Raw genomic sequence first — 13,925 nt, forward strand, 5'->3', positions numbered from 1 at the left:
GAAGTTTCTGTAGGCCTCAGCTTCTCCCTTACTGCCACCATGTCCGGATTCCTAATAAGTCCCTCAGGGAAGCCAGTGGGAGGTTTGTGACTCCCACTGGCTGTAGGGGAAACTTCCTCCTCTTCTTTGTTCACTTACCCTGACCATGGAGTTTGGGCTTTGATAGGAGGGATGGGACCCTGGAAACAGTGAGAAGGGACTTTGACCTTGACCATGCTCACCTTCTTGTAGGAACATGCTTGCCAACTCAGCCAGCGTGAGGATCCTCATCAAGGGAGGCAAGGTGGTGAACGATGACTGCACCCACGAGGCTGACGTCTACATCGAGAATGGCATCATCCAGCAGGTGGGCCGTGAGCTCATGATCCCTGGCGGGGCCAAGGTGATTGATGCCACAGGGAAACTGGTGATCCCTGGTGGCATCGACACCAGCACCCACTTCCACCAGACCTTCATGAATGCCACGTGTGTGGACGACTTCTACCATGGGACCAAGGTAATGCTCCTGTTTGTCAAAGGTGGCTTCCTCTTTGGCTTTTTTATTCTGCTTCTGGGGCTGCTCCAGACTAGACCCAGGTGAGCCAGGTGCTCCCAGTGTATTGCTGGCAGGAGAAGGGTGTGTCAGGGCCACTATGGCAACTACAACAGGGATTTCCAGCTTAATGTCACAGGTTTCCATGATTACAGAAAAGGAGGCATTTAGGCCTGTTTTGCTAATCATATCATTTACCCAAGTACCCAGGCTGAGAACCAATTTTATTTTTATGTTTTTATGTCATGTAATACAAGCCTAGAGGAAGAAGAGAATAAGCTGGTGTTTGTTATTGTGTAGGGGAGTGGGTTGGTCTGATGGACTTCTTTATGTTTATAAACTGAATTAAATTCCCAAAGACTGAAAGACAAATTTGCTTCTTCTAGATGATGATACAGCTTCTATTACCTCTCCTGGCTTGCTTGTTATTTTTTAAAATAACTGGAAAATTGCTGGTGGTGGGTTCTCTTTTCAGAGTGAGTTACCATGGACAATATTTAACCGTTACTGAGCTGGACCTGAGCTACTGTAAGTTCCTGGATGCCAAAAACAAAAATTCAGAAGAAAAATTAGGAGGAAACTACATTCTGCAAAAAGAGTCATGAATGGGCTTTTTTTTTTTTACCCTTCCCGTATGTTCCAGACACCTCTGTCACTGCTGTCATCCCTCTTCCTTGTGATTTTCTATCTCATGCTGACCTCTCCCCGGATATCAGACTATGGGCTCCTTGAGGGCAAGGCCTGGCCATTTTCCTCTGCTTTCCCAGAAGCTGGACTGACCTGGAGCTAAAGTAGCTGTCCTGTAAGTGTGCAGGCAGAGGCCAGGCCTGGGGACACAGCTTGATGGACCAGCCCCACCTCAAGTAGATGGCCTTTAAGGTCTCCTTGAGGACAGGCCCCCTTCCCAATCCAGGGGCTGCAGACCAGACCCTGGGAAGGCTGAGCTATGAGGAGTCACAGTAGTCATTGCCCAACTGTGCCCACACAAGGATGCTCCCTGGCCTAACCCTCTGGCATCAGGGTTACACCTGCTCGCTCTAGCCCAGTCCAGGGAAGAGAGGTAGTAGGCCGACCCTCCTTGCTTTCTCCTCTGAGAATTCCCCCAGGCCCTGAAAGTGGTATTTCGATTATGAAATGGGGAGCCCCATCCTCATAAACTCAGGATCCTCTTGCAGGGTGCCTGGTGACAGTCGGGACCTTTCTGAAGTGACGGAGCATATCCAGCTCACCACCCTCATGCACCAAGCCAGGCCAGGCCTGCGGTTATTGTTGTCATTTTCACTGAAGTATAGCATATATACAGAGAAGTGCAGAAATTGTAAGTACACAGAATTGCCACCGTTGAATGCACTCGTAACGAGCTCCCAAGTCAAGACACCAAACTTTACCAGCACCCAGAAGCTCCTCCAGTCACAGGTCCCCACTAGGGATAACCACTATCCTGACTTCTAATAGACTTTTTAAAATAACAGCTTAATCGAGATGTAATTCACATATCATACAATTCATGTATTTAAAGTGTGTGAGTCAGTGGTTTTGGTATATTTATCACAGCTTGGTTTTGTCTATGTAGATGAAATGAAGCAGTATGTACCTTCATATTGGCTTCTTTTGCTCAAAAATTAATAAATTCATTCACTTTCATTGCTTAATACTATTCCACTGTGTAATACAGCACATAGCAATTATCTCTCTGTCAGTGGTCATTTAGGTTATTGCTTGTTTGAAGCTAAACATTATCACTATGAACATGTTCTTGTACATATCTTCAGCAAACATGTCTGTACACATTTTGTTGGGCACATACTCCTAGGAATGGAATTGCAGGGCCCATAGGATGCACTTACGTTCAGCTTTAATAAGTAATGCCAAATAGTTTTCCAGACTGGTTGTAACAATTTATGCTCCCAGCAGTAGTGTAAGAGAAGCATTTAACATTGACATCACCAGTCCATGCTGGGGCCCATTCTGTAGTATGCTCAGGCCTTGCACTAAAACTGCACCTTCCTAGTTACTGTCCCTGTTTTGAGGAGTCCTTTAGGCCAGCATCAGATGCCACGCTGTCACTATGCTGTCTACCAGCCTCGCGGAGGGCAGACTGGCCTCCTTTGTCTCATTTTCCACATTGTCATCTGCTAGGGCCTCATTAGCCAGGAGTGGCTGGTTTTCCCCTGAGAGCCATCAGCTCTTTACAGCTGATGAAGAGCTCTGCACACATGTCTTTATGCAAGGTGGTGGGTAACTCTTGATCTTTTCTGCTTCTCATTCACGCAAGTAGCTGCCTCCAAAAAACATCTAAAGGCCCCTGGTGATGAAAGGCCCCAGATCTCCCATTTCTGCAGGTTTAGGCTGCCTCAGGAGCCCCAGTCCATGTCAGGCCCTAGTTGTAGGGAATTTAAGAGACCGCAGACCCCAAGCCACCCTGGCAGCTGGTGTCACTTAAACTGACACTTCGTTATATCTGTGCGCCAAGCAAGATCGTAATTGTCCTTGTGTCCCAGCCCTCACATTAAGCCTCTGTGTGGTGGCCTCGTTCTGCCTGGACTCCATTAGTAGATCCTGCCCAGAGTCCTGAAATTCCTGCCACAACCCCTCCACTCCACACCAGGATTTCCCCTTTACGTTGTGGCTCCTGCAGCCTAATGGTGTGGCTTCCCAGTTTCTCCTGTTCCTGAAAATCTCCCGGGGAGAGAAAATGCTCTCCTACTGAAACGCTGATGGGGACGGGTGGATTTAATTATTCACACCGCCTGTGGCACCCGTGCAGAGGCTGTGCACCCTGATGGACCGCCGCTGACCTACTTAGCATGCTCTAAGAAAGGTTGATTCACTTTAAGCATCTGGGTTTATAATAGAACAGTAATCCCAAGGAAAATCTCACCCGAACGATTAGCCAAGAAAGAAGGAGAGATCAAGTTGCATCTTTTTGTTCTTGTCAGACAGATCGTGGGGCCCTGAACCCTGCAAACAACACCCCACCCCCGCCCCGCCCCACCCCAGCTAGCATCTGCTTGTTGATTTGGCAGCAGCAGCAGCCGGGACTAGGAAAACAAAACAGTTGAAAGCCTGGCCTTTCCGAGAACATCTGGGCCTCCATTGTACTTGGTCTCCAGGGATTTCTCTCCAGTACTTCTTTAGCCCACGCCTCGCTGGCCCCAGCCTCTGAAAGAGGCTGTGGCAGGCTCTGCCTGGCTCCCCTACTCACAGCCTGGTCACTTGACCCTCCTCCCTGCCCCAGGCAGCACCTCCCCAACACCCTACCACCTGCAGGCCCCGCCCTCCCCAGGCCCAGAACTAGGGTTTCCGGATGGTGCCAGGACCACCTGCTGGCTAACAATACAGACCTCATTCCAAAAAGGAGGTTATCTCTGTGAGGTGGCAGGGGGAGAGGGAGTGAAGAGGGAGAGCCAGTGACACCAACTGCACTCAGAAGGGCCAGAATTTTAGTCTGGTTGCGGGTTCTCGTATTATTATTCTGCTTAAGTAGATGTTGCATTTAGTCTCTTTCATACGTATCTAGTATTACAGAGTAAAGAATGTTCTTACAGGCTCTTGAGCTCCACCCACCAATGGCTCTCCAGGATCAGGTGAAAATATCAGAATCAGATTTTTAAAACTACAGTCATTCACAAGCAAACCAGGTATGTGGCAAAATAAAAATAAATATAGGTACCAGCCCCTCACTAAGATATTGATAGAGAGGACAGACACGTGCAACTGAACAAGCTTCCTATGTACCTTTTCTGCCTTCCTCTCCCCACAAAAATATTTTAAGAACTGCTGTGTAGGCCAGTGATTTTCACCCTTTTGAAGCAAATTACATCAGAACTGTCAGAGCAGCTCCATCTTAAACAGGGGCTGGGTAAAATGAGGCTAAGACCTACTGGGCTGCATTCCCAGATGGTTCAGGCATTCTAAGTCACAAGATACAGGTCATAAAGACCTTGCTGATAAAATAGCTTGCAGTAAGGAAGCCGCCACGTCCCACCCAAACCAAGAGGGCCACAAGAAGTGACCTCTTGTCGTCCTCACTGCTACACTTCCACCAGTGCCATGACAGTTAACAAATGCCATGGCAACATCAGGAGGTTACCCTAGATGGTCTAAAAAAGGGAGGCACGAATAATCCACCCCTTGTTTAGCATATCATCAAGAAATGACCGTAAAAATGGGCAACCAGCAGCCCTGGAGCTTCTCTGTCTATGGAGTAGCCATTCTTTTATTCCTCTACTTTCTTTTTTTTTTTTTTTTTTTTTTTTTTTGAGACAGTCTCACATTGTCACCCAGGCTGGAGAGCAATGGCAAGATCTCGGCTCACTGCAACCTCCGTCTCCTGGGTTCACACGATTCTCATGCCTCAGCCTTCCGAGTAGCTGAGATTACAGGTGCACACCATCACACCTGGCTAATTTTTTGTATTTTTAGTAGAGAAGGGGTTTCATTCTGTTGACCAGACTGGTCTCAAACTCCTGACCTGTGATCCACCCGCTTTGGCCTCCCAAATATTCCTCTACTTTCTTGATAAACTTGCTTTTGCTTTGTACTGTAAACTGGCCCTGAATTCTTTCTTGCACGAAATCCAAAAACCCTCTCTTGGGGTCTGAATAAGGACCCCTTTCCTGGAACAGAACCACTTGGGGAATTTTTGAAAGATCCAGTGTCCAGTCCCCAGCCCAGCCCAATTAACTCCAGTTCTGCGTTCTCCCTGTCATCCCTGGTAATTCTGAAGAACTTTGGTGAGGGGGTTGAGTGGCACAGGCTGTACTCCTGTTGCCCCTCCGACCCTCACCTTGTGAGCCAGGGCTGACATCCAAATCCCCTGGGTCTGCCTTGGGGAAGCTTGGGCCTGTCTTGTTTTGACCTTGCTGGTCCTTCTTATTTGCTTCTCTCTTTCTATTCACATTGCAATGCCTCCTAGTTGGGCTCCCAAACCCCAGCCCGGGGCCCAGAGCTTCTGTGCTTGTTAAGTTCCCTAACCCGGTGTCCTGCCCTCCTGTCTGTACCTATGGCAATCATCAGTGAGAGAGAAGTTGGCAGTGACAGAGATGCCATCAAACAGAAGTCCACTTGGGGCTGGCCCTCTTCCGTGAGGGTCCAGAGACTTGCTCTTGTCTATGCCAGAGGCTCTCTGGTCCCAGAGACAGCTTCCCACCGACACAAAATTAGCATCGGGGAATCTTACCGTCAACCTGTGGGGGAAGCCAAATCCTAATCAAGAGTGCTTGTGCAGCATGGGATTGGCCTAGGGGACAGCCGGTAGCGCAGGCTAGGGTGGCCTGCCACCCCTCACCCCCATGGAAGATCCTGCCCCTTCCTGCCCTCCCACTGCAGAGGACTGGACCCCATCTGGTAGGGCCCTGAGGTATGCCCCGCTAGGACATAAATGAATTCCCTTTGGTGCCCAGCCCTGCCAGCTTCCTTACCAAGGATCCCATTTGTCTGCTTGGCAGGTTGCTTTTGCTACTTTTGTCTTCAAAATGTGCTCTCGTGGAATGAAGCCTATAAATGTGGCTCACTTCCTTTCTTCTTTTTCTTCAACTCCAGTATTCTGTTTCTGTTAAATTCTGGCCAAAATTTCTTTCCCATCTTTAAGCTCTGCAATGATACTTCCTGCTCATGGGGATCCAGACTCCTATGGTCTTGCTTATTAATTTATGTTCTCAAGTTCACTTATCTCTCCATCCCTGCAAGAAGTTGGATGGCACCTTAGAAATCATCTAGTCCCACCCACCCATTGATAGGAGACCCAGAGAGGATGCATGAACCTGCCAGGCGCTGTGGCTCATGCCTGTAATCCCAGCACTTTGGGAGGCCAAGTGGGGAAGATCGCTTGAGCCCAGGAGTTTGAGAGCAGCCTGGGCAACATGGCAAAACACCATCTCGACAAAAAATAGAAAATCAGCCAGGCGTGGTGGTGTGCGCTTGTAGTCCCAGCTGCTCAGTAGGCTGAGTGGTGAGGATCACCTGAGCCCAGGAAAGTTGAGGCTGCAGTGAGCTGTGATTGTACCACTGCACTCCAGCCTGGGTGACAGAGTGAGACCCTGTCTCAAAACAAAAACAAAAACAGAAGTTTGAGGATGCATGAGTAACCCACATCCCAGGGCCAGTTGGACCGGAAGTCAGGTTTCTTAGCCTTTTCACCACCCCATTTGGGGTCTCCTGAGACCTCAGGACTGAACCCCTTTCAGCCTGTGGCTGCATGCAAAATGTCTCTTGCTACTCTGTGGCCCCAAATTTCCCTGGACCAGATGAGGGTATCTGAGAAGGGACACTCATCAGACAGGCAGGTGAATGAGCTCTCTGCCTGCCCAAGACAGTAGCTTTATGAAATGCCGTTCCTCCCTGCAGGAATAACTGACATCAGTGCCTTAGAGCTGAATAGTTTTTACTATGTATAAAAGGTGGTTATAAGGATTAGATGAGATGATGCATAACAAATGCTTCACGAAGCGCCTGATGCAGAATATACACATGAAATAAATGTTAGCCCCCAGACTGGGACTACCTGCTTCCACCCCAGGCTCTTTTCTTTCAGTTCCTTGAGAAAAGATCCACCCACTTTGGCTTCATGATGAAATTGCTCCACTGGGCACCAAGTGCCCATGCTACCTGTGTCCCTGGGCTTGGCTAGCAGGCACCCTGGCAGGCCTTCTCTGGGAATCGGCCCTCACCTCCCAGCTCATTTTCCATGCCCATTCTTCCTGCTGCCCCACCGCCCCTCCGGCCTAACTGTGGGGGTTGAGATTAGCATAGCTGGGCTCCTCTCTCCACTTTCTTCTGTGACTCACCCACAGGCTGTAAAGAGCCCTGTGAAGGCTTCATGAAGTGATTTCCCCTCCCCTGCCACCTGGAGGACATCCCTCTACCCCCTCCATCGGTACCTAGTCTGCTTGTAGAGGGTATATTAGTTTTCTGCTGTGTAACTAATTGCCTCAAATTCAGCAACCTAAAACACCGATTTATTAACTCACAGTTCTGAAAGTAGAAATCTGGGCACGGCATGACTAAATCTTCAGCTCAGAGCCTCTCAGGCTGCCATCCAGGTGTCAGTGAGCTGCATTCTCATCTGGACTCCAGGGTTCCCTGCCAAGCTCGTGTAGTTGTGGCAGAATTCCATTTCTTGGAGTTCAAGGACTGAGGTCCCTGTTTCCTTGCTGGCTTTCAGCCTGCAAGCGGATCTCAGCGCCTGGAGGCTGCCAGCACCCCTTGCCAACTGTCCCTTCCATCTTCAAAGCCAGCAACATACTCACCTCAGGTCCCTCTCCTGTTTCAAATCTCTGACTAGAATCTCTTTCACCAGGCGACCAGGTGGGAATCCGTACCTTTTTTTGTTTGTTTGTTTGTTTTGAGACAGAGTCTCGCTCTGTCACCAGGCTGGACTGCAGTGGCGCAATCTCAGCTCACTGCAACCTCCACCTTGCGGGTTCAAGCGATTCTCCTGCATCAGCCTCCCAAGTAGCTGGAACTACAGGCGCCCGCCTCCATGCCCAGCTAATTTTTGTATTTTTAGTAGAGACGAGGTTTCACTGTGTTGGCCAGAATGGTATCTATCTCTTGACCTTGTGATCCGCCCACCTCGGCCTCCCAAAGGGCTGGGATTACAGGCGTGAGCCACCGTGCCCAGCCAAACCATACCTTTTATGAGCTCACCTGATTAGTCCAGACCCACTGAGGATAATCTCCTTTTTTTCAAGGTCAGCCGTGCCATGGAATATAACCTAATCATGAGTATGTTTTCCCATCTTATTCACAAGATCCTTGCCACACTCAGTGAGAGGCAGTCATACAGGGATGTAGGTCACTGGAAGTCATCTTAGAATTCTGCCTACCCCAGGGAGTCACATGCAAAAACATGGCTATCCTATAGACATTTTGCCCTAGTACATCTCCACTCCAACTATCTTGCTTAAACTACTTAAATCATTATTTATTTATTTATTATTTATTTATTTTAGAGATAGAGTCTGGCCCTGTCGCCCACGCTGGAGTGTAGTGGCATGATCATATCTCACTGCAGAGCCAACAACCTGGGCTCAAGTCATCCTCCCACCTCAGCCTCCTGAGTAGCTGGGACTGCAGGCACATGCCACCATGCCCAGCTAAGTTTTTTATTTTTATTTTTTGTAGAGACCGGATCTGGCTACCTTGCCCAGGCTGGTCTTGAATTCTTGGCTTCAAGTGATCCTCCTGCCTCGGCCTCCCAAAGTGTTAGGATTACAGGCGTCAGCCATCATGCTCGGCCTACTTAAACCTTTTTAAGACTCCACATTTACATTTTTATTTATTTATTTATTTATTTATTTTATTTTACTTATTTTTTTGAGATGGAGTCTTGCTCTGTCACCCAGGCTGGAGTGTAGTGGTGCGATCTCAGCTCACTACAACCACCGCCTCCTGGGTTCAAGCAACTCCCCTGTCTCAGCCTCCCAAGTAACTAGGAATACAGGCGCCCGCCACCATGCCTGGTTAATTTTTGTATTTTTAGTAGAGATGGGGTTTCTCCATGTTGGTCCGGCTCATCTCGAACTCCTGATCTCAGGCGATCCGCCCGCCTCAGCCTCTCAAAGGGCTGGGATTACAGGTGTGAGCCACTGTGCCCAGCCCACATTTACATTTTTTAAATCAAAAATCACCTTAGCCCCCCTTCACCTCACAGCTCTCTCTATGCCTGATGCGGTGTCCCTGCAATGGCTCCCTGTTGTCTAAGACATCAAGTTTGGATGTATGGATCTTCCCCCTGGGCAACCCCCGATCTGACCTTGCCCTCCCATCGATCCCTCATGGCCAGCTGCTCCCCACACGCACCCATCCATCAGGAAGACGCCCTCCATGGACATCCTATGCTGCCTGTTGCCGGCTCTCTCCGCCCCTGCACAGAGCCTCTCCTTCAAGGCAAACACCCTCTCATCTCACTCCTTCAGCTAACCCAGCTCCAGGATGTCACTTTCTTCTCCCCAGCTGAAATAACTTGTCATCCTGGGGCTTTCAAATTGTTTCCCATATTAAGTTTGTTTCTCAACAAGATTGAAGACCCTTTGAGGAGCAGAGACCACAGTTTAACTTGTGACTCGCCAAAGAACCCAGATAGCTCTAATGGTGTAGTCGACATCCGAGAAATGGATGTCATCATGGAGTGGGAGTTATCAGCACAGACTGGGGCTATGAATGCCGGAGTTTGGATTTCAGTTACACATTCACTTGCTATGTAATGTGGGCAAGTTAATCTGTCTTTCCCTTCATTTTCATATATGGAAAATGGAGATTATAATGGTTCTTTATAAGTGCTAGTTGAGCTATTATTTGTAAAGAACTTAAAAAGAATACTTGGTGCTTGTTAAGCATTATGTGAGTGTTTGTTAAATAAATAGATAGATCATGTTGATCAAAGTCAGACCCCTTAAAACTCCATTTGTACTATAGTTTCCTCATAAGCATACATATTAAACAGTTAAGCATCAAATAGGAAGTAAAAGAACTGAATTTCGTTCCTACCGTTAGAATTTCTGTGTGTGTTTTAGAGTTTGAACGGAGTCCGATAGTAATAGTGACAAATTCTAGATAATTTTCTCTCTTCTCTCTTTCTCTTAAAGGCAGAAATAGCCAGTAATAAACTCTGCAGGCATCAGGAGCTATTTAAAGATGTCCTGCTTCAAACCAGCTACTTTCAAAACCTTGCTGGCAACTTTCATTCTACGTGTACATTAATTGGCAGGCCAAAATGTAGGCCAAGTTGATCCTTCTTAGAACTGATGTGAATGAGGAGATCTATCATTTCTTATAAATTTGTATCTCTAGCATTGAAAAAAACCTCCTATGGTGACCAAGCAGCTCCTCAACTTCTAGAATAGTGTTTGCAAAGAATTTATCAATGCAGATTATTACATTTTTAAAACCTTTGATTCAGAATAAAATAAATACACCCTCTGTGATTGAGGCCAAGTGTCCTGGAAATCTTTCATGCTTAGTACAAGAAGCTTTGCTTTATGCTCTCATCCACTGGAATTTATAAAAGGAAAAAAGGAAGAAGAAAAATATATACTGTACGTGCACTTCAGTGATACATATTACACATGAATGACATTTTTCTCCCTTCTTCCTCTTTTACTTTTCTTAAATTAAGCTCGTATCTTTTTTAATATTTCAAGAAATATTTGAATATGGCCTTTTCTTAATTGGAAATATCTGTTCTCCCAAACCTCACAGAGGTTACCTTTGAAGTTGCCATATTCCTATGTTGAAAATAAGGGACATATCAGCCGGGCGCGGTGGCTCACGCCTGTAATCCCAGCACTTTGGGAGGCCGAGGCGGGCAGATTACGAGGTCGGGAGATCGAGACCATCCTGGCTAACATGGTGAAACCCCATCTCTACTAAAAATACAAAAAATTAGCCAGGCGTGCTGGTGGGCACCTGTAGTCCCAGCTATTCGGGAGGCTGAGACAGGAGAATGGCGTGAACCTGGGAGGCAGAGCTTGCAGTGAGCTGAGATCGCGTCACTGCACTCCAGCCTGGGTGACAGAGTAAGACTCCGTCTCAAAAAAAAAAAAAGAAAGAAAGAAAGAAAATACGGGACATATCTTGGTTCATTTACAGGTAGAAATGTACGTGGGTGTTGGATCCTCTCCCCTGGGTAGTTTCAGCCTCCTTGTTCCCTTGTGTTATCACTGCAGCCAGCCACATTTTTCTCTCCTTCTGATGCTTTTTTGTTTCTTGTTGACTAAAACTGAAGCCCTGTAAGGATCTTTAATTAGTGACTAAATAAATATACAACTGTGGGCCAACTATTGTAAGAACGTTCTCACTGACAATTGTTTCTCACTCATGCTGCACACACATCACACACACTATCTCACACTCACACTTGCTCTCACACACACAGTTTTAGAGCTGGAAGTACCATTAGAGATTAATAAATACTACCCCAATTCATAAATAATTTTCTGTTTAGACTTAAACGATCCACAGTATTCTCAATTAATATTTTAAAATAAAATTAAACAAGGCGGGGCTCAGTGGCTTGGTGGCTCACGCCTGTAATCCCAAAGCTTTGGGAGGCCAAGGCAAGAGGATCACTTGAGGCCAGGAGTTTAAGATCAGCCTGGGCAACATAGTAAAACCCCATCTCTATAAAAAATACAAAAATTAGCCAAGCATGATGGTGTGTACCTGTAGTCCTAGCTACTAGGGGGGCTGAGGCAGGAGGAGTTTGAGCTCACTTGAGCTCAGGAGTTTGAGGCTGCAGTGAGCTATGATCATGCCACTGCACTCCAGTGACAGAGCAAAACTCTGTCTAAAAACAGAAAAAAAAAATTGGTAAATGTTAGTGAACTCTACTCTTGGAAAGAGTATGTATAGAAAGAAGGAGAACATGATTAGGTAACCTGGGAAGCCACCTTTTAAAAACAAAAAAAAAGGTATAATTAATGTTTGATAAGCTGCACATTTTAAAGTACACAGTTTGATACATTTTGACATATACATACATCATGAAGCCATCACAGTATAATAAATATATTCATCATTCCTGAAAGTTTCTTTGTGTTCCGGTAATTTTCTCCCAACTGTCACCCCAGGTTACCATTGTTTTATGTCACTATAGTTTGCATTTTCTACCATTTCTATATAAATGGAATAATGCAATATGCATTCCTTTTTTTGTCTGGCTTCTTTCCCTCAGTAGTATTAAGTTTTTCACTGTTACAGATAAAGCTACTGTGAACATTCATATACACATATGTGTCTGGACATAGGCTTTTATTTCTCTTGGGTAATTACCCAGAAGTGGAATTTGTTTGTCGTATGGTAGGTCTACGTTTAGCTTTTTAAGAAATTGCCACCTGGTTTTCAAAGTGGTTGTAACAATTTCCCATCAGTAGTCACTCCATATCATTCCCACCACTTGTTGTGGTCAGTCTTTTTAATTTTAGCCATTCTAATAGGTGTGTAGTGGTATCTCAGTGTGGTTACAATGTGCATTTCCTTCGTGACCAGTGTTGAATGTCTTTACATGTGCCTATATACTTTCTATATGTTTTTGGTGAAGTGTCTGCTCATACCTTTTCCCCGTCTTTTAGTAAGTTGTTGACTTTTAAATATCTGAATATAAGAGTTGTTTTCTTTTTTCTTTCTTCTTCTTTTTTTTTTGAGATGGGGTTTTTTGTTTGTTTGTTTTTTGTTTTTTGTTTTTTAGTAGAGACGGGGTTTCACCATGTTGGCCAAACTGGTCTTGAACTATTGACCTCAGGTGATCTGCTGGCTTCAGCCTCCCAAAGTGCTGGGATTACAGGGATGAGCCACCACACCCGGCCCAAGAGTTGTTTATAGTCTAATTACAGGTCATTTATTAGATATATGTTTTGCAAATTTTTCTCCCAGTCTGTTACTTACTTTTTCCTTTTCTTAAGTGTTTTTTGAAGAGCAGTAGTTTTTAATTCTGAAGTCCAATTTATCGATTTTTTCTTTCTACTTTATGCTTTTCGTGCTGTAATCAATAAATTTTTGCAGAATCCAAGGTCTCTAAGATTTTCTCCTATGTTTTCTTTTAGAAGTTTGTAATTTTAGCTTTTACAGTTCAGTCTATGATCTATTTTAAGTTAATTTTTATATATGGTATGTGGTAAGCATCTACTTTTTTTTTTTTTTTGCAAATGGCTGTCTAATTGTTTCAGAGCCATTTATTGAAAAGATTATCCCTTGTCAAAAATCAATTGACCATACATGTGCCAGCCTATTTTTGGACTCTTCTTTTGATCTGTTTGTCTATTTTTACACCAATACCACAGTCTCTTAATTATTGTAACTTTACAGTAAGTCTTGAAATCAGGCAGTGTAGGTGTTCCAACTCTGTACTTTTTCAAAGTTGTATGGCTATTTTATGTCCTTGGAAGCAAATAGTTTAGGGCAGGCTGCAAATCAAAAACATAAAGAAATGAATACATTAACCAAGCACTTGATAAACATTCTCAGTCCTTAACATGGCCTCTTTCTGTTGGCTAAAAGTTAGGAATTTTCTTTAAAATTTTCTCAAGTTATTTGGAGGGAAAAATCTATGACATGATTATAAATATTGATATAAATGTATTGTCTTCATATCACCCATGTCTAATTTAAAGTAAATTACAATGACATCATGGGGAAGAACTCATGCTTCCTCTTGCCTCAGATTTAGAGTTGGTGGAGAAGAGGGGTAGGCTGGGGGCTCCTGAGAGGACTAGATTGGGATTCAACTTTTCCTGGACTGAATCTAACCACTAAGCCACCGCCCCACCCCCCTTTCCCTCAGTCAGTTTTCTGTTCTTTACAGTATCCTTTGTTACCTTCAGGCCTGGGCTGGAACTTCTCTTTTCTAGTTTATTGCCTTGATTCTCACACTGCCAGGCAAAACACATTCTAG

General features: G+C 45.4%; 1 protein-coding gene across 7 annotated transcripts in view; it reads left to right on the forward strand.

The window, feature by feature from the left end:
* The window catches only part of LOC105479775 (dihydropyrimidinase like 5), a 102,758-nt gene that overhangs the window by 50,460 nt on the left and 38,373 nt on the right, over positions 1-13,925 (forward strand). For 5 of the 7 annotated variants that reach the window (XM_071076410.1, XM_011738028.3, XM_011738029.3 and 2 more), the window contains exon 2: positions 232-496. In XM_071076410.1, coding sequence (XP_070932511.1) covers positions 236-496 — 261 coding nt within the window. In that variant the 5' untranslated portion in view covers positions 232-235. The remainder of the gene's footprint in view (positions 1-231; positions 497-13,925) is intronic. The other 2 variants (XM_071076411.1, XM_011738030.3) reach the window with 1 other exon arrangement.

This window comes from Macaca nemestrina, chromosome 13 (genome assembly GCF_043159975.1).
Source record: "Macaca nemestrina isolate mMacNem1 chromosome 13, mMacNem.hap1, whole genome shotgun sequence".
Lineage (NCBI taxonomy): Eukaryota > Metazoa > Chordata > Mammalia > Primates > Cercopithecidae > Macaca > Macaca nemestrina.